This window comes from Mixophyes fleayi, chromosome 12 (genome assembly GCF_038048845.1).
Source record: "Mixophyes fleayi isolate aMixFle1 chromosome 12, aMixFle1.hap1, whole genome shotgun sequence".
Lineage (NCBI taxonomy): Eukaryota > Metazoa > Chordata > Amphibia > Anura > Limnodynastidae > Mixophyes > Mixophyes fleayi.
The window spans coordinates 79,927,254-79,950,074 of record NC_134413.1 but is presented as its reverse complement, the minus strand read 5'-3'; the positions used below and the strand labels follow the sequence as shown (position 1 = coordinate 79,950,074).

General features: G+C 44.0%; 1 protein-coding gene across 3 annotated transcripts; it reads right to left on the bottom strand.

Annotated features, from left to right (window-relative positions):
- Positions 1–1,141: 1,141 nt before the first annotated feature.
- On the bottom strand, positions 1,142–22,059 carry NR1I3 (nuclear receptor subfamily 1 group I member 3). Of its 3 annotated transcripts, XM_075192504.1 has the most exons (10): positions 21,797–22,059; positions 18,167–18,454; positions 13,182–13,426; positions 12,381–12,526; positions 9,176–9,369; positions 7,442–7,695; positions 6,250–6,395; positions 5,809–5,925; positions 5,004–5,109; positions 1,142–2,864 (listed from the first exon to the last, which is right to left on the bottom strand). In XM_075192504.1, the coding sequence occupies exons 3-10, from the start codon at positions 13,424–13,426 to the stop codon at positions 2,729–2,731; spliced, it is 1,344 nt and encodes a 447-aa protein (XP_075048605.1). In that variant the 5' UTR covers positions 18,167–18,454; positions 21,797–22,059; the 3' UTR covers positions 1,142–2,728. The 3 variants fall into 3 exon arrangements, with proteins under 3 accessions (XP_075048605.1, XP_075048604.1, XP_075048606.1); XM_075192503.1 differs by lacking the exon at positions 18,167–18,454; XM_075192505.1 differs by lacking the exon at positions 18,167–18,454 and having other exon boundaries at positions 12,396–12,526.
- Positions 22,060–22,821: the final 762 nt, after the last annotated feature.

Here is a 22,821-nt window from a genome sequence, read left to right as displayed (position 1 = left end):
CAGTGTAGGCTGGAGGTTTTACTAATCAGGACTTTTTATTTATGCAGCTGAAAATTACATGGGTTTGCATTGAACACGGGGACCATTGTAAAACTTCCGCTCTTTGCAGCCTACCTGCCTTGCAAAAGTCGCCCAGTGCCGCCGATTTGGGCTCCCAAATCCGCGCCTTGTGCTTTTTGTTCGGCCGATCACTCTCGAAATACTTTGTTACTGCTTCTGTTTTGCACAAAGCGCCAAAAAATAAAATAGAAAACAATGTACAGTATTTTGACGTGGATGATGCAGTTTTGGTTTATTTAAGTCGGAACCGCTATGTTTCCTCTGCAATGGATTCAGAACATGCTGAACACTGCCATATTTATGTGAAAGTTTGTCTCGCATCCCTAGATACTGACTTGTTTCCTGTCAGTAGTCATGTGCGGTTAAGGAGAGGCGTAAATATTTTTTTACAAAGAACTTTTTTAGAGCATCATGTGAAAATTATTTAACTATATAATGATTTTTATGTTAAGCTTTGTAACAGAAACGTAATTTAATGAATTTGAAGCTGTCACAAGGGTCTGGCTTTGTATCCTTTCTTTTTTTTGTATGGCACAGTCATGGATGAATTGAGGAAAGGAAGTGTGCTTTGTGCGCCCAAGTATTGCTGTGGTGTAGTACCACATCATCGCCAGTAGATGGTGCTGTATTATGACTTTTCTGAGAGCAAATTTCTTAATAGACTACAGTGCTGTGGCGAGTGTTTTGTGGGCCGCACCAAACTTTCCACCCGCCCCGATTTAGACGGGCCAGTCCCTATTTGTGACACCTTTGGTCCCTACTGCCATGAAGTTGTATGTGCGTCGAATTCAACCGGGACTAATATCTGGCGCCATGCTTGAACCAATATTGATCAGAATGATCTGCATACATTGGTCATGTCTGCCTCTGATGTCACTAGTTTCTATCGAGCTGATTGGCTGAATATTGGTGCAGCTAATAAAATGGCTGCCTCCCTTGTGTGTAGGGGATGAGTCCAATTTAACGCTTCACTGGTAACTCATAAATGATGCAACACCCATCAGTAAGAGTAGCAATACTGTGTGTGTGTATAATATAAATGAGGTTTGAAAGGTCCCAGAAGAATCTACAGTATGCCATAGAAAAGACAACAGTGTTTTTATTACAACTTGCTAGTAATCGTTCACACAGCTGTCATTTCCCAGGCAAACATTAACTGATGCGCAAAGATGCCTGAGTCATTATAAGGTGCTTGAATAAGTCATGTATTTATGACATATGGGTATTGGTGTAGTGTTCAGTTTTCATTCCATTCGCCGGTCTTCAAAAGCCATTAAAAGCGATAATGATAAGTGGATGCAGTCTGGGTAATCAAGTGGCATTCACAAACACGAACCTAATATTCCTAATACTGTGATCGGTTACATTTTATGTGCCGTAGTTCAAACCACTGCCAGCTGTTGCCCTCTGTTATCAGTTAGTTTTAGTCCTACCGCCCCACCCGAACCACCAGATCCGCAGGGCAATCTGACCATATCGCTCAACCAGGTTGCATAGCTAAATCGGCCTGCCCTTAGTAACCTCTTGCATTTCTAGGTAGAATAATTTCCCCTGTAGATGCCATGAAAAGAGAGGGTCTGTGTTTGACCGGACTTTCATCCTTAACCAATGAAAATCCAGTCCGACCGTATGAGTTTGATTAGGTATAGAGATGTCAAGGCGGCCGTTTTTGGTTGGTCAGTTTGGTGGGATCGGCCGACCGAAGGCATGCTAGGCGTGGCTAGCATTCGGGGGGAAGTACCCAGCGTCCTTCAAAGAGATTACAGACAGTATCTCTGATGTGTACAGGAAGAATAAAAACCTCCCTTCACCAAATAATCAAATGATTATCTCACGTAGCTTCAGTTCTGATATACCTCTGTCATTGTGAACGATCCCTCCAAGCAGATAGCATTTAAGGCTTCGTAGACGATTGGATACTATTAAAGAAAACTACCAGCAACTTCTCCAAGCCTGAAATGGGTAATCGGGAACAGAAGAGCTTGCACTTGGCTGAAGTCTGTCTCTGAAAGTTCATCCCTGTTTGTACTACGTAACCTTTATTTATCGGTATTATTATTATCCAGCACTATTACATCTTCTATTTCTTCCCAGAATCCTGTAGGCGGTGAGAGTGGTCAACTCGGTTCCCTCAAATGTCTCGGAGCTCTGGGCCCCAAAGCTGGTGGGACGTAGACTTTAACTCAATAAACTCGGGATAGCCATAGTGAATGATAATCCCCAAGGTTCTGGGCCTAGAATTTGTTATTTTGAGGAGTCCAAGATCGAGCACTTGGATGATCCAGAGAAGATGGTCGAGGCCTCCTCTTAGTAGAGTCCTTGACGTCGTCTTGAATCTGCGTACGATATCGGAGCTTGTCTTGATCCCCCGTAGTGCGTTACACAACTGATCTCCTCTCTCCGTACCTACGGCGGTCTCCCGTCACTGTAGAGCCGCTAAAAGGCACTTGGTGTAGGATAAATGATCCGTTATAGGCAAGTGCAAAGTTTGTGAAATAAGTTCTGGTTTATCCAGTTCACGTTGAAAAATAGCTCTAGCTGAGTACGGACAAGCGTTGTATCGGCAGTCTGGACGAAACCGTCCCTTGTCCTTGCACAGTCTGCATTGTTATGTCACGGACGTTGGTGTGAGTTTCCTTTTAGTCTCTTTGTTGCTTTTGATTCATCCTCAGCTAAAAATCTCTTTCATTAGTGGCGTCATGGCGTCGGCCGTTAAGTTCTGGATGTGAACCATCTGTCTGGTGTTTTCTTCATTCAAAGTGCGGAGTTCTGCCAACAGTGAGAGAAGTTTGGCAAACAGGAATCTAGAAGGAAACAGCAGAGAAATAAACATTACTCAGACTTTTTGAAAAATGTACGATCGCTGGAACGATTGTGTGTGCTGTTGTATAATGCTATCAGCAGGGGATTATAATAAATTAGCAGAGATATGGGGGAGATCTGTAGGCACCTGTTTGAGGCTGGTGGGCATCGTCATTACCAACATTTATTTATATAGCGCCAACAAATTCAGCTATACAATCGGGAACGAACACAGTAATAAAATGACACAGACAAAGAGGTAAGAGGGCCTTGCTCACAAGCTTACAATCTATAGGACAATGGGAGTTGGATGCATGAGGGTAAGTGTGCTGCTTAATGCATATTGGTCCAGCCAGATTGCAAAGGTAAAAAGTGCTTAGAGAGCTGTGTGATCCGTTACACAACAATGTTGGTCAGAGGGTTGTTGTCTTGTGTGAACTGTGTAGAGGGTGGTAATAGGGTAACCTAGTGAGGTTAAGAGGGTGGTTGAGGAATATTATAAGCTTGTCTGAAAAGGTGGATTTTCAGAGAACGCTTGAAGGTTTGTAGACTAGACGAAAGTCTTATTGTGCGAGGGAGGGAATTCTACAAAGTGGGTGCAGCCTGCAAAAAAAATCCTGGAACCGAGAATGGGAGGATGTGATGAGAGTGGAAGAGAGACGCAGATCTTGTGCAGAACGGAGGTGTCGAGTTGGGAGATATTTTGAGTCGGTTGAGGAGATGTATGTTGGGGCTGTGTTGTTGATGCCTTATATGTTAGAAGTATTTTATATTTGATTCGGTAACAGACAACCGATGTAGAGACTGACAGAGCGGCTCAGCAGAGAAAGAACGATATGCAAGAAAAATCAGTCTGGCTGGTGCATGCATAATAGATTGTAGGGGGACAGAATCGGGGTCGGGGAAGACCAGTAAGGGGGGAATCTCAACAGTCCATGCGGAAGATAAGTGCATAGCAGTGTCTTGTGTGGGACGTGTGCATAGTTTGGAAATGGGTTTACATTGATTTAACTGGATTTATATATAGTTTCGATGTGGGGGGCAAAGGACAGTCCTGAGTTATGGATCACACCCGGGGAGGATTGGCGAGCGCCGAAACAACTAAACCGATGGGTTAACGCAAGACACAGAAATTTCCGTGAAACAACTTCCGCTAATTGGCATTCTCTGGGCTTCTTTTGCAATAGGTATGTGCAAATCAGTGTTTTATTCTTACCCCACCAGAGGCAACAGGATGGTATTAATCAGTCACTGAGGGCCTGATTCATATTCGCACTGTTTGAGTAGTGTATCTTGCATGAAATAACTCTGCAGGTCCCCAGAAACCGACTTTCATCATCATCATCATTTATTTATATAGCGCCACTGATTCCGCAGCGCTGTACAGAGAACTCATTCACATCAGTCCCTGCCCCATTGGAGCTTACAGTCTAAATTCCCTAACACACACACAGACAGACAGACAGAGAGAGAGACTAGGGTCAATTTTGATAGCAGCCAATTAACCTACCAGTATGTTTTTGGAGTGTGGGAGGAAACCGGAGCACCCGGAGGAAACCCACGCAAACATGGGGAGAACATACAAACTCCACACAGATAAGGCCATGGACGGGAATTGAACTCATGACCCCAGTGCTGTGAGGCACTTTGCGTTAATTAATGCAACTCATGTTCGCACGCAAATAACACTTCCAACTCCCTACGACTCAAATATGGTCGGAACTAAATGTTACAAATTTTAGTAGAGCACCGCCTGTCCTCCTACGTACGGTAGCAAAACTCTGTAGGGAGAGATCTACCAGCTGCACAGAAGCTGCTGGCTTTATCATTCATGGCTGCACCTTGTGAGAGAGAGAGGGCTCCAGCCACGAAGGGGTCACGGGTTGGGGGAGGAGGAGAGCAACCAGGAATAGTCCCACAAACAGAAGATTAGAATAACAATTAGAGCGCACTATCTAAACCCCCAGCCTACCGCCGCCTTCCTCCCACTCCCCATTGTCTGACGGTGCAGTCATCTCTCCTGTACACAGGGAAGCGGCAGGGGTCCTCTCTGCTCACCCACACAAACACACAATTGCTCTGCCCACGTCTGTGCGGCGTTGAGAGTCTCACAAACGTAGGTGGCGGCGTCCTTGGATTACCTGCTGTCTGGCAGCGGATGGTGGTAGTCGATGTAGAACTTCAACGTCATGGCTATTTTCTCCTGGATCTCGTCGATGATCCTGTGCTCGATGACGCCTGGGCGGTCTAAATGAGGATCAAGAGAAAAGGCTGTTAAAAATATTATATAATAACATGGACCGTATACCGTGAACATGCTGTAATCTGCGGTGATTCTCTTACATCCAAGAACGTCTACATGATCATATTGGGGTTCCAGGGTGACCCTGTGTCCGTACCTATGAGAGACGCCAATAGCGCTGAATGATCTGGAACCCCCATGTCATCCATGTGCTGCCACCTGGTGGTTTGGAGAGGTATAAGGACCCTGCAACAAGTTTGGGCTCGGGGGGGGGGGGGTATGTAATGTGGCTAGAGATTGCCCCCTTCTTGAGTAGGGTGAGGTTTGGCAGCTGCGCAGGGATCGGGGAACCCGCGCACACAAACAGCAAAACCAAAAACGCGAAAACATTTCTTTTTGTGCTCTTTGTGGGCTGACGGGACAACAGGACGCTGGCAATCCACACGTTATACTGTATTATGGACTCTCATCCAGCTTTAGAGGGACACTAGAGTATAGAGCCGTGATGGCTAACCTGTGAGACTCCAGGTGTTTTGTGAAACTACAAGTCCCAGCATGCTCCGCCAGCTATCAGCTAGTCATCTACTGGCAAAGCATGCTGGGGCTTGTAGTTCCACAACACCTGGAGTGTCGCAGGATAGCCATCACTGGTATAGAGGAACCGTGACAGTCATCTACGTTTTAGTTTGGGATCTTGTTCTTACCTGGGGAGAAAAGCGCCAACCCTCCCATCAAGACGTATTCCGGCTCGTGGAGCTTCAGTTTGCGGAAGGTGATGTGAAACTTGAGCAGCGGCTCCAGATACAGTCGCTGAAACCCGTCTGTTAGCGGGAGACGGAGAGAGAGAGAGAGACGTTCATGGTAAAATTATACTGACACACTGAAATAATCGCTCAATAGCACCGCTATGGTATCTGGGGAGGGTTTCGGGGTTCCAGTGCTCATTTTGGGAGAAATTCAGCATTTATTTTTATTTATTTGGACTTTTTTTGCATGCACACAATCCGTATTTTCAGGGTTAATTAAAAAATGCACCATATACAAACTGCGTTATAATATACCTGTCTCCACCTGTCAAAGATAGGCCAGAGAGATAAAGACGGCGTCCCCAGTTTGTTGCTTTTTAGCAGGATCTGAATACTCACTCATGGCGCCATCTTCTATACTGAGTTTAAGCCGTCCGCACTCCCACAGGTTGGTCTCCAGGTTAAAGACGGTGTTAAACTGGATGTGGGAGACTTCCATGGTGGCTCCTTTCAAAAGGGAAATCTGGTCGTCGATTGGCAGAGCTCTAGTGGGGTGGACACAGTCGGTTATTAAAAAAAAAATGAATGATTGTAAGCATTGGTGTGTGTAGTGCTTATGTAATATGGCAGTGTGCGGTACACGTCTTTCTAACAAGCTCACGTTTTATCTGACTAAAAATTAATTAATTTCTTTATTGCTTGTCTAATGTATGGCTTTAATAAAACAGTGTTACCGAACCATTACTAATAACAATCAGAAGCGAGCTTTCATTAGTCCGACTGCTAGAAATTCATATTTCAATGGTTGTTATGGGTTACATGCAGAGCCAGATTAAGGACCCCTGGGGCCCGAGGCAACAAACTGGTTCGGGTCCCCTTATTTGTCAACAAGCAAAACCTAAAAATGGTTAGGGTAATCTGGGCTGTATTAACATTGTGCCCGCAGTAACTTGGATTGGCCACAAGGCTGCAGCAAAAGTCTCATGCCCATTACACTCAATGATAATCCAGTAAAGATTTCTTAAAGTAAGACATCTGGACAAAGAATAAATTCTTAGCACATCCGTGGTGACAGCAATTCTTGGAGTCTTGCTATAGCCTTCTGGGATGTCCACTTGGCCCTGCGATGTGATGCTTCAGTACCTTTAAGGGGGTTTCTCAATGTTTTGAACCCCCTTTACCTCCCATTCCTCATGCTAGTGCCTCTGTGGAGATGCCTACCCTAATACCCCACTATTCAGTAGACATCTTTATCAATGTGGACCAGCAGAAGTAGAAGGACCCTACTGAAAAGAGCAAACGGTGGTCATTTCAGGGAAGGACCCATGTCTAATTAGCTCCTGGGTGGGATGGGATAGATTAGGAGCATCTCAAATTTTTTATGGATTGTTTAGGCACTAAACGGAGCACCCAGTTACGCAAGGAAACCTGAGTTAGGCAGGGCCTGTATTGAGGCCACCTTAAGTACAGTAGATGTCTCTGGCATTTTTGAGAGGCAGAAAAATGAAGGGAACACCTTGGGGTAGGGTGATACCAATGTACGTTCAGAATCTTTACCTCCAGGCCCACCCACGTTGTAGATCGGACTCACCGAAAGGCAGGTATTTCTTTGGCAAATTTGATGACCTGCTGGATCATGTAGGTGCTGAGGTCTGCAAAATGGGGGACTTCCCTGAAGGACTCCGACTGGAGGACACTTTCGGTCAGCTGTTGTTCATTGGGCAACAGGTCCATGTAACTGGGACTGCCGTGGTCGAAGGAGGGCGACATACATTTGGGAGACAAGGAAGGGGCGCTGGGGGGCGGACAATACTCCAAGTTGCTGATCTGTATTCTTCGGTACGGCTGCGGGAAGAAAGAGTCGGTTAAGTTTCTTAGAACCTTCTATGGGTTTCAAAGAACCTATGGAAGATTCTACTATGAGAGTCTTACCATAGAAACCAAAACTCATCAAAGTTTAGGATGATAAATCGACCACACAAATTTGACCCAACTCTACTCTCTTTCTTCAGAAAATATATATTTTGTTATGAATTGGTGAAGCCTAATAGAGCGTTCTAACAGGGGGGCAGTCTTTCAGTGCGGTCTCCAGATGAAACTTAACCATAACTTGGCGTAGTGTGCAAAGTGGTGGTAGCTCCCACGCTTACAAATAAATGAAAATCCGTTAGGTTCTCTGTGTAGAGTGGTTTCCCCTTAAGGTAGACCTACGCCCGTATTTGTTATGGAAGCAGAAATGAAGGCGCTATGCTTGCTGTGTCAGGCAATCTCACAATCTCCAGTTAATAAGTAACTTTATACAGCTGGCACTGCAACTAGCCGGCCGTGGTGAGTTGCGGTTGGCACCAATCTGTGCTCGATGTCCCGGCCAAGACTCGGCTCCCCGGTTACCTAGTAGAGGTGAAGGTTTCTGATCGCAGATATTGAGCAAATTCAGGAGACAAAGGTCGGCTGAGGAGAACATGACGAACAGGACTACAGATAATAGGGACGATGGCGCCACCTTGATGACCTCTATGTCCTCACGGCCTTCTGCTGTCTGCTGGACCTCCAGGAGGTCCTCTTGCTGACTGAGAAGATATTATCCATTACTGATATCGCTCTGGGTGTAATCCCATCTCACAGAGATAATAAACAGTGGTTCGATTTGGGTTGAGGGTGAGCTAGGTGATGGTGGAGGACGCGATACGCGTCCGATAATCCATAAACCTCAAATGGACCTCAAATTCTGTTTTTAAGTGACCAAAAGAGTTTAGAGGTTGCTTTAAATACTATATCTAATAATAACGAACCTGTAAAAGTCTCGGAATCTTATGAACGCCATTGATCTCATAGATTAATCTGTGATCATGTGCTATCTCTGTAGGTGATCTCTAAGATATTCTTTTAGAACCAAATGTGGCTGATAACAGAAGACAATAGCCTGCAGCGAAGGTATACGCCACCTGAGACATCCTATGTCATATTGGATACATTCTTATTGTACATAAAGTGGCATTTCTGAGATTTTTTTTTTTGGGATTGTCATGGAAATTGCCTTTGTTCCCGGTATATACAGTATAGAAAAGTCCACTTTGAGTGAGAAAAAAACATCATGGCTGCTTCCGTCCAGCTGACGCAAGTCATTATAAAGGGGCGGAGCACAAGGAAGCGAGAAAAGGGTCTGTAGCCTATAGGAACCAATCACAAGTTTGCTTTCATTTCCGACACTGCTTGAGGAGTGAGAGCTGGAATGCGATTGGTTGCTAGCGATCACAAGAGTGGTTTCCGCCCATTTACCTGTACGTTTGTGATGCCAGGGGCGAGCGGGAGTCTCCGTACTCACCCTGCAGCCGACAAAATTGTCGAAATTGCCGTCAAAGTGTTTCCTGTGGGCGTCGATGAGGATGGAGATGAGCTGCTTCTGGTCCTCTGTCAGCGATCCCACCTCGGGTACCTTCTGGACCCTCTGCAGACGCTCCTGCTTCTTCCTCACCCTCAGTTCGCGTCTCGCCAACAAGGCCTCCTCTGTCATGATCACTGGGGACCGCAAAAGGGTTATATTATGAGACAATATGTCCTAAATCAGTCATTTCGCTCTCTCTCGTGACCCTCCGTCCCAGCATTTTTGGGTACCCCTAATTGACAAACATGCAAGATGGGGCTCCGCCTCTTTTGGGGTGACAGAACAACAGCACACTGACACTTAGGGTCCCAGCTAAAACGGGGAGGCACTGCTCTGTATCACATACTCCCCTCCCCCTTATTAACAAATAGAGACGCATATATATATCGCCATTTCTAGTAGAATAATGCTGGTTTAACCCCTTCACCGACAATGGGGGTTTGATGCTCTTCCAGTTCTGTGGGAGCGGAAGGGTTAATCGGAGAGAGGAAGTTGAGTGATCTCGCTTAGTAATATATTAACGATTAAGCCCGAAATCAGTCCTGACATTTCAACCCTTATCTGATTGGCTGGAGTGATTAATGCCTTAATTAAGTGCTTCCATCTCTCCTAATAATGATCTTGTGTCTTTGACATCTCCTACCCCTGCAGATTTCCAATAATAGACTGCATTCTGTATATTATAGCATCTCTGCGGTCCTGATTGATTGTTGGAGACAGGCGGTCCGTGACTCTATCTGCTGCGGAACGACAAGCCTCTGGCTGTCAGGGCATGTTGAGACTTGTAGTGCCACAGCGGCTGGATAGCCAAAGGTTGCCTATGCAATGAAAAATTGGAATTCTCCTATTTTATTAGGGAAATACCATATCTTAGACATTATAGATTCCCTAAGGCTGAATAAAACACGGTATAGCTTAATAAGGCCAACCAAATGGTACTCTGTTTTACATGATAATTTGGCCACTGGGTGGCAGTGTTCTGTTAAATTTTATGGCTGATTTATGTCCACTCCTGCTCACATAAGTTAAATGAGCACTCCACTCTTTTTTTTTTTTTTTTGTTTATATTTCCCTATTGATCATAAGATGATTTTGCTAAGTATTATTGCAAGTAAAACGTTTGGATTATTTTTGCTGCTTCCATATGGTGGAAATCCAGCACATGCTAAAGCTGTTTTATCGCATCTTTTTGCATTCAGGACCTGCCAACTGACTAACATACCCTGGGCACACATGTACAGATCCTGTATATATGCCCTAATCCTAAAACAATCAAATCTTTTATTGGATATGCATATTAAAAGATTAGATCGAACATGCTTCAAAACCGGTCTTTTAACAACGATGTACAGTCCAAATATTTCAACCAAATTACTAGACGTTGCATACGCTTGTTGCATTTCCATGCCATCGTCACCAATCATTTGTTCCCCACATGTGAAGTGATGAATCTAGCAAAAAGATATCAAATTGCATAAAAAAATTGTGACGTGTGTGTGTGTGTGTGGCCAACCTTGGCCTGAGCTTTCAAATATCCCCCCTCTCGCCCTACAATAGATCTTAGCAGGCAGACAGCGTCTTTCATTCGCCTGCATTGTTGATGCAACAGGCTGAATAACCCTTCCTGGAGCAGAGGGTATGTATAAGTGCTGTTTTTCAGCCATAAGGAACTTTAAAAACTGTTTGACATTCGCCACAGGGAGGAAAATATGTGCTAAAACGGGAATACGAGTTATATCTTTTATCAGGCAGCAGCGGTAGAATACAGTTTTATGTTGTCAAAGTTGGTTGTCTTTTATGTACTAATCTATTTTACATCTTTGGTTTTATGATGGCATAGTGTTGATTTTAATATAATGTACATCATGTTTCTATAAAGGTATTTGTATTCCAAATTTTACGGCACCCATATGTCTCTGACTGTGTAATTATATAAACATAAATTATATACCTTGACTAAGAAATGGGGACACGGTCTGGAAAGGGGCTGAATGTCTCAAAACCGCTGGTGTAATACTGGGGAAACGCTAAAATGATTCAAGTTCGGTTGAATGTATCCGGTCCGAGGGTCTGGAAACTCGATGGCGTTGTGGTTCGGCGTTCGAGTTTGCAGTTAAAACCATAAACTATAAATAATAGATTATCACGTTACATAATTCTGCATATCGAGAACTGTGCTTTTGCAGTAAGCCTTGAATAATATCGAAGGGAGAAGCTGGTAGACACTGAAGATTTAATGTGTTATTTATATAAATAGCCTCAGAGACTTGCAGTGTCCTGGATTAAACTTAATATTAATATTTAACACATCTTCACGGAGCCGGAATATCAGCAGGCCCACGCGACGTGTTAATGGGCCTCTGTGCCATCCCCACCCCCTCCCCGAAAAATCCCTGCGGAATTGTGTCACAGTTTCCTTCCCCTCCCTCGCACATCATCCCCCCCCCCCCTCCCCATGTCCCTCCTGGGGGACCCCCCGAGGTCCCTCTCGCCTCGGCTCTGTGTTGTACGACATGTCCTTGCAGTTACAATCATCTTTTCGGCTGTGGCTGATGTTTATTGAAAGTACATCAAAGGAATAAATGTTATAAACAGTGATGGAGAGGGAGGGGGGGAATGTGAGTAGGAAAAGAGGGAGGGGGGGGGCACTAAGCCTATTTATAGATTTCGTTCCTGGAGCGGCGTTCGTGCGGCTCTGCGTGGATTAGAGAAGAGGGAAAAAAATCTTCTCTGGATAACAGGCTGCTGCCAGAGATTGAGCTTCTACAGTCAGATCATCCTTAGGGATAATTAACCTGCCATGATAAGAGGCTAGGATAACTGACAGCAAAGGCTTCTGGGATTTAGCGTGGAGCCAAGCAACATTATTGGGCCTCCGCAATCGATGGTTCTGCCCGGTTGTAATGGACTCTTTCAGGGTTAGAGTCGCAGGGGGAGGTGAACTTTGACTCTCCTATTAGTAATTGCTTTTGGGGCTGGCTTGGCAGATACTTCTAGTCCATTAACAAACACTTATGGTCTAAGGGTACAACCTTAGATCCCTGTACTGAGGAATAATAGAACTTCTAGGAGAAGCTGCGACGTGAAGTATTTCTGCCTCTTCCTCAAGGCCCAAAAGGGACCATCGGGGAGATTTGTCCGTTACCTCCGTCACACTTACTGTCTTTCCTCATCCCCACGTCCAGGCACTTCTGGAGCCGGCAAGCCTGGCACCTCCGCCGCTTGGCCTTGGTGACGTCGCAGGTTCGAGTGAACGGGCAGGCGAAAGTTAACCCTTTGCTGACGGAGCGCCTGAGGAGAACACCAGAGACCGGGTTAAGCGGGAAATAAAATAATAATTCTGAAAAAAAACAAAACAAACCATTTACGCCAAAGTGAGCCGTGGTGAGCTAGCGGGAGAGCGGCCATTTTGTTTCACTGCCATTCGTTATTTCTCAACTGCTTTGGAGAAGTCGATGGCGTCACTGGTTGCGCTGTAAACGGAACGCAAAGTCAGCGGCTGAATGAACGGCCATTGTCATGAGAGCTACCTGTAATCAGCCATGGATTTCATGTTTTGTCCCCACCCAGGCTACTCTGGCTTTCTCCCATCTCTCCAGCATCGGCACAGAGCTCTCGGGTCCTAACCTTTATAACGTCCCATAATAACATAACAGGAATATTATAGCTGTAAGCAAAAACAATCATTGAATGTCTTCTCTGGCAGGTATACGTAAGATAAACAGATAAGATAAACAGAGTTGAACGTACTCCCGTTTAGCAAACGCGTTTTCACCTATGAAAACAAATGTTTACAAAGTTTTTCTGGCGCATTTGTTGCCCCCGAAATGACTCCCAAATTGCGTTCAGCTCTGCCTCAGGCTGCCGTCTCACGATTATTATTGTAGCTAACAAAATGGCCGCCTCCACAGCGCGTATAAAAAATTAAATAAACAATCGTTGTTACCTGAAGAAGCCTTTACAGCCCTCACAGGTCAGGACGTGGAAGTGATACCCGTTCGCCTTGTCTCCGCACACCGCGCAAAGCTTTTCCTCCGCGTCGGGGTCGTTGTCCTCGCTCTCGCTGGCCTTCGCGCTCAGCAGCGACGTCCCCAGCGAGCTACAGCTGCTGTTACTGTCCTCTTCAAACGACGAGCACATGCGGGGGCTCCAGTCTTGGGTGACGGACGGAGCCATCCTCTCTTGGTTCATCTGTAATGTGAAAGAAAAATCAATACAAACGAAAACAAAACTTAAAAAATGTTTAAAAACCTCCATTCAATAAAACCCCCCCAAAAACCTTGATTCTTTGATCGACTTTAATCCGTCATCGCCGTATTGAGACGGCCATAACTGAACAGGTATTACGATAGTACAATTTCCGCTACGATCCTTAAATATAACGATGGCCGGTGAATCTTTTCAACTTTTGTCAGAGGTTAAATCAAATTTAAAACACACAATATATTACCCCTCATACCCTTGCAGTAAAAATACAATTTTCTTCAGTCGCTATGAAATGTTTAAAGTCTACCCGACGCCTATACGCTGTGGAGGTAGCCATTTTGGGCACTGAACCAATTACTCAGGAGAATGCAGTTTGCTGATTCAATAGGAAACCAGGGACACTTCAAGGGTCGTTAGCGAATTTGCTCTTGTGGTGCGAGATAAGAAGCAGTCATAAATGTATAGTAAATTTAGTATATATGTTCTAGGACAGGTGAGCTAGGACAAGTGTGTTTCTAGTTTTCCAATTACCTTGTCTGACATAAGAAGTGCAAACATTCAGTTCTGTGTTTGCAGCGACCTTTATCCCAGCTGTTTTCTGAGCTACCTCATCTTGGCAGTGAAGAATTCAATGTGAAATCTAGTCACAGTGTCCTGATACTTAGACAAAATATTGATAATCTCAGGGCCTGATTAAGGCTAATACACATACTTGCCCACACTCATGAATTCCATGTAGGTCTCCCGGACTCGCGGACTGAGCCACCGTGCTCCCCACTGTATGGCAGACTACGTGACACGACTCGGTGAATCCCGTCATTTTGGCTCTGCTCCCAAAGCAAAATGACGCTATTGCGCCATTGCGCTGCAGGGGCGGGGCCAAAATAAGGCAATTTGCCACGCCACACCCCCTCTCAGCCTCACACACCACCTCAGGGATCCCCCACCAATGTTTACGTTTGCGCCTTTTCGAAACTCAGCTCCACTTGGCTTTTTAAATGGATCAATCTTGGTCACTGTCACAATTTTGCTACTTCAAAAATGTCGCGGCCCCTAAAAGCCGCGCTCCCTAGGCATGAGCCTAGTCAGCCTGCTGGATAATCAGGCCCGGATACACACACACATAATAAACACATAGACTAGAGATTTTGAGGCACTGGAGCCTTTTAACTTATGCCGCAATAACGGCGCACATCGGATGTTCAGACGGACCAGGGGGGGCCCGCTAAGTGGCTACGTGCACTTGTGTATGCGTTTCGTTGCTTGTAAACGTGAATGGAATTGGAGGATTACTTGAGCGGTAGTGATGGCTGATGTTTGCTTTAATCATTCTTCTGTTGCAGTTTGGAACTCATGAAAAATAGATGTGAAAATAAAGGTTTTGGACTTCCCTGTGAGTGTCAAACGATGAGTAATGGTAAAGATGGGATAGAAACGGTGATGGTGCACTTGGCAAGCCTCCAGATTGTTACTTTCCTATCCTATGCAATTTTAAATACTATTGTTTCCTACCCGGAGGGGCGAGCAGAGTCCTTTGTATTTTCTGGGTCACTGTGATTTAAATTCGGCACCTCCCTGAAGGCATAGAAGGCCACTTTAACTGAAAAAAAACAAGATTTATATCATTACCCAGAGTATAAGATCGGCCTCTTACGTTTACCATCCTGTGTCGGACACAAGGATTTAAAGTTTTATGTCTGAGAAGAGCACAAAGCAGGATTTTTCCATTGGTGCAGATTATGTTGCGTGAGGGTGACTGATAATGCTAGAATTTGTCACGTAAATCTTGGTTTGTACTTAGGGGTCTATTTAACAAACGGTGAAGAGCCAAACTGCAGTACTCAAATCATAGACAGTCGTTAAGGTCACTTCTGTTCGAACATGAGTAGCATGCTCTTGCGTAAGTCTCGTTCTGGAACATGCGCAACGTTTTTTCACGCGAGACAGAAGACACGCAAATTAGGCCCCGGTGTTTCCGTGCCACGGTTTGTCCCTTGTAACTTAGACGTCCAACTAGTTCCAGGCTCTGTCGCCAATGCAATGTTTTATGATAATCATAACATTTTGTAATATGGCAGTTGAGTACTGTAGTTACCCAACTTTGTTCTGATCTTACTTAGATAAGTAACTGGATTAGAGAGGACTCGGGAACATATAACTGATTTATGATGGAACATTCGATTGTGAGGACTGTCTTTCCCAGAATAACCGTGAGTGCATGTGCAATGTTAAATCATTTCATTAAGATTATACATATCAATATGCTATAAACACACGTTATTGTCCTTCATTCAATCACATGTACCAGGCAAGGTTGCTATTTACCAGCTTTGACTAGGCATATCATGTGACTACTGACATCACAAAAAGCTTCTGTGATGTCACTTAATGCAGGCATGGAAGTTACTGATTGGCACAGAACTTTCAGTGATCACCTGCCTGTGAGTGTGTTCTCTATACATTTACTGTTTATTTCTTCCACTATATGTCTCTCCTGACATCACACGGTGTAAGAAAAACTTATTTTATACCAGCCAATTATTATTAATAGGGCCAAGTAAGTTAAGCTTTACAAAACATAAGGAAGTATATAGTAATAATGTTAAAATTGAACATTAACATCACTAACCATTGAGCTAAATATGAAATTATTAGTATATCACCATTTTCCTAAAGGCAAAGCTCTCAAATTCCTAAATACTAATAAACACCATTAAATATTGTAACATTTTTCACTAGTTTATATGATGAGAATAAATAAAATTGTATTATATTTATTAAGAAGGTGCATTATATAACGTGATACAATGCAATCGTTCATCTGCTGAGACTGCGATTTGTAATCTGGGTAGTTTTATAACACTATCCCAACAATAGAGCGTATTCTAATGGCGGCCCCCAATCTTGTAAATTGTGAGCTTAAGTATAAAGCAAATACATGTGCTGCAGTAATACTCTTAACCAATAGGTGACACTGCAGAGACCTCCACTTATTGGACTCTGTGGCTAGTGTCTATTCTAGGGCAGGATTTATACAGTATATACTGCAGTACTTTCAATGCACCTACATGTTTGTGTGTATATTGTGTTCATGGTAAACATTATGTTTGTGTTCATGGTATCTATTATGTAAAGCTTGGCCGAGAAAATTCTTCCTCCCTGAATTCTTGGGTGTCAAAGTTCCTTGGGTTCTTGTCACGCAGCTAAATAAAGGACGATATCTTCACAGTCTGTCGATCTTGCTGACGGCAAACAGTAACTACACCATTCTCTTCCCATTGTCTTCATGCTCGCTACCATCTTCTTCCACATTTGTTTACAAGCCCGCAGTGCTGGCTGGGTGCGAGAAAACAGCTTAAAAACAGGATTTCCTGCATTCCTAGGTAAATTCCGAGGACCTTTTGTGCACAGTTTTTGTAAAACATTTCAAGAATAGCCACAATCGCTACTCCGTACGGAGTGACATAGCAAATTCCTACCGTGACACGGATTTCACCCCAAGAAGCTGAACTTGAGTCATGTCATGTACGATCTGGAGGTCAGGAAGAGAGAGACGATCAAAATTGGATAGAACTTCGCCGGGTTGGATGGTCATGAACATCAACTCTTGACCCCGGATTTGGAATCGTGGTTTGTGGTTGTCGTCCGCATTCGAGGTTGTATAAAAATGATATTATTAATAGTAATATTTTTTTTAATTCGAACTGCAAACTCCACTGTGGTCAAAGTTTGACCTTTCCATTTCTCCAAAACCCATTAACTCGTATCAACTGATGTCCGAATGTTTGCCAACTGGACGAACCTCCAATTTCGCTCGATCAATGAAAACAATCAAGAAATTCCGTAGAATTTTTAACATTTTTGTACCGATTCGAGGAACTGGTTCGAGAAACGATATGTGACCGGTCTGTGCGTCTTTAGTGGGGAACAACAAATGGAGATATCGCGATGAAACTTGACGTTGGATGTTTCTACAGCAATAATATGAGATGACTCCAGTATTATCAATTATATATGAGACTGGAGACGTTCTCTGGGTGCACTAACTTTATAGTCCCGAAAGGTGATACGGATCAGTTCAAAATTACGGAGGGCACATTTAATCGAAAGTCACAGTAATGGTAAAACAAACTCGTAAGAAGTGGGCCACACTTGAACCCCCGACATACGCTCTCACTTCCCTGTCGTACAGAAACGTTAACTTTACCTTGTTGGTGCCACAAGAGCTCTGATTGCTAATAATTCACTAGTTGCTCGTTACACTCTGCCATAATTCTTTGAAAGCCCGTCTGTCATTCCTTGTCACAGGAAGTGAATCGAATGCAGTTTAAATGGACCTCAAAGTAGCAATTTATAGAAAACTTTGCTTATTCTCGCTAGAGGGACAAACAGTTGGACGGATGCACCCCCCCTCCTTCCAAAACAACACACCCTTAGCAAAGAACTTCTGTTATCAAAAAGTTTATAAAGATATAAGGGGTAGGAGGACCGTATAGCTCTACCATATCTACAGCACACTCGAATATCATTTTTCGGGCTTAGTTCCACGTTAACGCTATGCATCAGAGAGTTAAGGGTTAATCCGGCGGCCGAAGGGAATCCGTTCTCCAAAATTGAGGTTCAATGGAGGAGCCAAAAATAGCACACACAGAGATAAGCCTGGTGTCAGATAAGCAGAGATCAGGTAATCTCGGTGAAAGATACGGTAGCTTACAGGAGACTCACCTTTGCGCAGATCTGACGTCAAACCATTCCGCAACGCTTGACCCGACGAGGGTACCTCAGCGCCTCCGCCATTATCAGCCAAATGCCAGAGGCCCCAGCAACGGCCCCCTGTCCGGGTAACTTCAGAACTCACTTTTCTTCCCCTCAAAATATTTTCGTCTAGGGAGACGGAGTTTGAACTTTGGCCATTGTAAGGGAGGAGACGACTGTGAAACGAGGGTGGAGATTGCCGTGGAGAGCTGCTCTATGTACTACGGACAGAGACAGTGTGGAAAAAGGAAGAGAGATCTACGAGGACAAAAACAATATTTCACGTTAGCAAAGATCCTCTGGTCTATCAAGTATGATCGTATAGTACACAGGCTAAGTCACCTAAGTCAGCAATCTGGTGGTCATACAATATTGGGGCTCTTCTATCATAATCAAACGTTGCTTTGTTACTGCTAGTCATTGGAGACGGAGCCAGGCCATTCTGGCTATTTATAAACACATCAGAGATGGTTATTTTTACTGACACTTTCCATCTCATAATGTCAGAGCATCGAGGTCATTTAAAATGTGTATTTTTCCCCCGTTGGCCGAAAAGCATACTCCTAAAATATACCAGCATCTGACACCAAACCAGATGACTTAGCTGCTTTCCTCCCCCCGGAGCTGGTCCTGCTTAAATAGCAGGACCAGCAGTGGACAAAGACTAAAAAAAAAATAGTAAGTTACTATAAAGGGTAAATGTAATAGCAAAAAAGAAAATAAAACAGCGGTCGTGGACAAGTCCTACTGTAGTGAGAGGGAAACGGAGAGAGCTCGGATTGATACAGGCCAGCTAAAATCTCCCAACTCACAAGTAGATAGGCTAGAGGCAAGTTTTATATATAACTAACCTTCCAAAGGGCCACACGTTACCCTTAATCTCAGTAATAGGGTAACGTATAATTTCTCCCGAATACTGATAAAAAGACGTATGAGGGTTAATTGAGCCTTTGGACAAAAAATGTGCACAGTTTTTTATTAAATGACATTTGAGTCCGATAAAAAAAGAAAAAATCAGTATAGATTTATGAAGGGCAAATCAGGATAAAAACAAAAGGATTTCTAGAATATAATTCTGACGGTTCAATATTATTAGACTAGAACTGTAAATTGAAGAACTGTAGAAAGTATTTGGAAAAAGTGCCAACAACTTTGGAAATGAACGCACACATTGATTCTGGTCCCAAGAGCTCGCACTTGTCTCAAGACAGATCTAAAAATCTGAAGGACAAACAACTACGATGTTAGTTGTTTTTTTTTTTTCCAAATATGTTTTATGAACTCAAAACATTTCTTCCCCAGGCTACTGAAATTAACTGGACTTGTGTTGTGCTTTTAATGCCTAATGAATGGCGCCATTAGGCCATTGAACGAAAAACATTACACCAGCAGCGTAGGCAGATATCTGTACAGTGTACAGAGTCACCATCTATTCAGCAGCTGTTATGAGAGATGACAATCACAGATCCGAAGGTATATTGTGTAGGTGTGTACACAGGAATCGGGTGCTCATTTGCACTCTCAGTCGTTGGTGAAATCGAAATTGCATCTGCAGTAAGATTGCATAGAGTCTAAATACGTTCTCTATTAAAGCTTAGGACTAACATCCGATTTAGCCCCTAGTATTATTTCAATAGCTCGTTACCTAGGCCTTGTCTAATGCAATAGCTAAGGAAAGCGAAACATCATCATTTAATATTGTCTAATATCAAATTAGGCCTACCCCCTCTTGTTCATTTTAACCCTCCTCAATTATATGTGCCTTAATTATAAACTTGGGGGCACTTGCAACTACTTCTGTGGTTTCCGGGGCTAATTACAACTCGGGACCTGATTTAGGATTGAACGAAAGTCCGTTTTGTGTCACGTAAAAACGCAGCGTAAGATTTGCCACATGTGCAACTCAGAATTACCCGTGTGTGCAGATTATTGATCCCTAGGGGTAGATTTATCAAAACTTCTATATAGGAAAAGTGGTGGTGTTGCCCATAGCAACCAATCACATTCTATCTATCATTTATCTAGTGCATTCTAGAACATGATCGTTAGATTCTGATTGGTTGCTATGGGCAACACCTTGACTTTTCCTTTATAGAAGGCTTGATAAATTTACCCCCCTAACCTCCGTTGCCGTTAAGATGAACTGCACCAGAAGCACAGATATAAGTTCACTGGGGTACAACTCCGAAAAGTCCCTGAATTTTTTTAGTGTGAGTCTGTTATTAGCACGTTTAAGTGTTTTTAAATCTTATGAGCTCGCTCCGTTCCTATGATGTATGCATTTTTACAGGCAATGAACCACAACGGCATACAGCCGCAATCTGCAAGCAAATATTAGGTATTGAATTCTAACGCCATGCATTTATTCATTAGTATGGCTTTTGCAATCAGCCCATATCAAACAAATCGTTAATAATCTTAATCACTTACAGAGATCTTGAATACAGGTAATAAGTGACTAAATTATCCCCCACAACCCGAGGGCACGGTTTACATTCAAAAGCCGCAATTTCGACCACATGCAAAGGGACAACTATATTAAGGTGCGTGCTGGTTGGCAACAATAGCGTATGCGCCTGGTTTGTACTAAGCACGCGTCACGTACACTTACGCCCCACTTACACCCATGTTGTTCACCGTTTAATTAGCAACAAACGCATCCGCTATTAGGCATTAATAAAACTCTCTAATAACTCCCCGTTTCGTGTATGAAAAAAAAAGTTTTGCTTAAACACGCACACGAAAGTACAACATATGCCCGAGCCACGTAGGAATCAACAATCGGCGTAAGCGGAACGCTCGCAAGCGGCCAATCGCAAACGGTTGGCAAGTCATGGGAGCCGTCATCTTTCTCCCTGTCTGCATCTGTTCGCAATTGCGCAAAGACGCCCTTTCGACGGTTGTAATTGAAGTCCTTGCATAACGAAGAAGCAGATTTTTTCAGTAAAGATATTTGGACTGTAAGCAAGATGGGGCGTCCTTGTGGTTTTATCGTGAGTGTTGCTAGGTCAGACGTTTAAATCTGGACACACTCTACACCAGTGTTGGCTAACCTGTGACACTCCAGGTGTTGTGAAACTACAAGTCCCAGCATACCCTTCCAGCAATAAGCTGCTATAGATTGGAAAAGCATGCTGGGACTTGTAGTTTCACAACACCTGGAGTGTCGCAGGTTAGCCAACACTGCTCTACACAATACGCAGACTACGAGGTCGCACTGCAATACGCGTGTTCTCCGTCTTTTCCGTTAGCGAGTAGTTGAACCCACGACCTTACAGCTGAGAAATCTAAGGGCTAAACTGCAGAAAAGAAAAAGTGGAGATGTTGCCTATAGCAACCAATCAGATTCTAGCTGTCATTTTGTAGAGTGCACTAAATAAATGACAGCTAGAATCTGATTGGTTTCCATAGGCAACATCTCCACTTTTTCAAACCCGCAGTTTAGTAAATCTAGCCCTAAGAGTTTTGCTTTTTTTAAATGCATTTTTTTTTTTTACGCAAAGAAAATAAATAGACCAAACGTGACCTGACTTGTTTCCGTCAACGCACAGAACTGACGAGATGACTCTAGGTGCATTTAAAAGTCTCCCAAGAAGTTACCTCTCTGCTGTGCCGTGGGTCAGTCCACCCGTCACCTATAGTTCTGCAATAAGCAATGTATAGATCCGCCACTTGTGTCAGATGATTGCAAAGTTCAGGGTCCCCTCTGTTTCCAAAATCTTCCCTCTGTTACTGTGTGTGTGAAATAAGTACAAATGCATGCTCCACTCCGGTGTCAGATTTTGTTAAAAGTAAATGACATTAGAGTTTACCCAACATGCTTAGGGAATGAAGTCAGACCTGCCCGTCTAGTCCAGTACAGAACACACTGTACCTGTTTTGATGCAATCTCATGTACCTACACCCACCCCTTTACCAGCTGTTCACCTCCTACCTCACTCCTGCTAAGTAAACACAGCCAGTTAGCACAACCTGAACGGCTAGAGCATCATGGGAAATGTAGTTTATGGAGGCATAGTCCACCCATTCCTAAATCAATGAGGATTAAGCACCTTTCCAAGCTAAAGCACTGTAGAGACAATGTGCAAATGAGCCACTGGCAAAAAAAGAATAGACTTCTGGGTAGCGGTAGTGACCTCGGGCTGGGTCACTGGGTCAATTGCATTTTTTTTCCCTTTAAAATGTTCCAAATAGGATGCTAAGCCAAGTCTCGTCCCCCACCCCAGGCTAAAATTTGCCAGCCCTCCCTTATGTCTTCTCGGAAGTTGCTAAAAATGCAATTAAATAACGTTGCAGGTTTTCTGTCTGTATTGGGACGTGGCCACGCCCCCAATCGAGACACGGTGACACCCTCTATCTTGCCGCCGGGGACTCGCAGATTGGGAGGTATGAAAAAGGGGCGTAGCTGTGGGGGCGTGGCTAGAAGTTCCGCTAGTCAAGGAGGCACGCCTCTAAAATTATCCCTCGCGGGACGAAGCTGTCCCGATCGGGACGGCTGGACCGAGCCCTCAGATCGTGACATAAATCGGGACAGATGGAAGGTATACTAATTGCGCCCTTCCCCTCGGTGCTCTCTGAGGTGGGTGGGGCTTGATGATGTCAATGGCGTAGCCACTCCACGCCCC

Coding starts and splice junctions, on each gene's coding strand:
- NR1I3 (XM_075192504.1), bottom strand. CDS start 13,426: ATGAACCAAGAGAGGATGGCTCCGTCCGTCACCCAAGACTGGAGCCCC. Junction 6,396..7,441: donor AAAGAAATACCTGCCTTTCG/GTGAGTCCGATC, acceptor CCACCCCACTAG/AGCTCTGCCAATCGACGACC. Junction 5,926..6,249: donor TATAGAAGATGGCGCCATGA/GTGAGTATTCAG, acceptor TCCCGCTAACAG/ACGGGTTTCAGCGACTGTAT.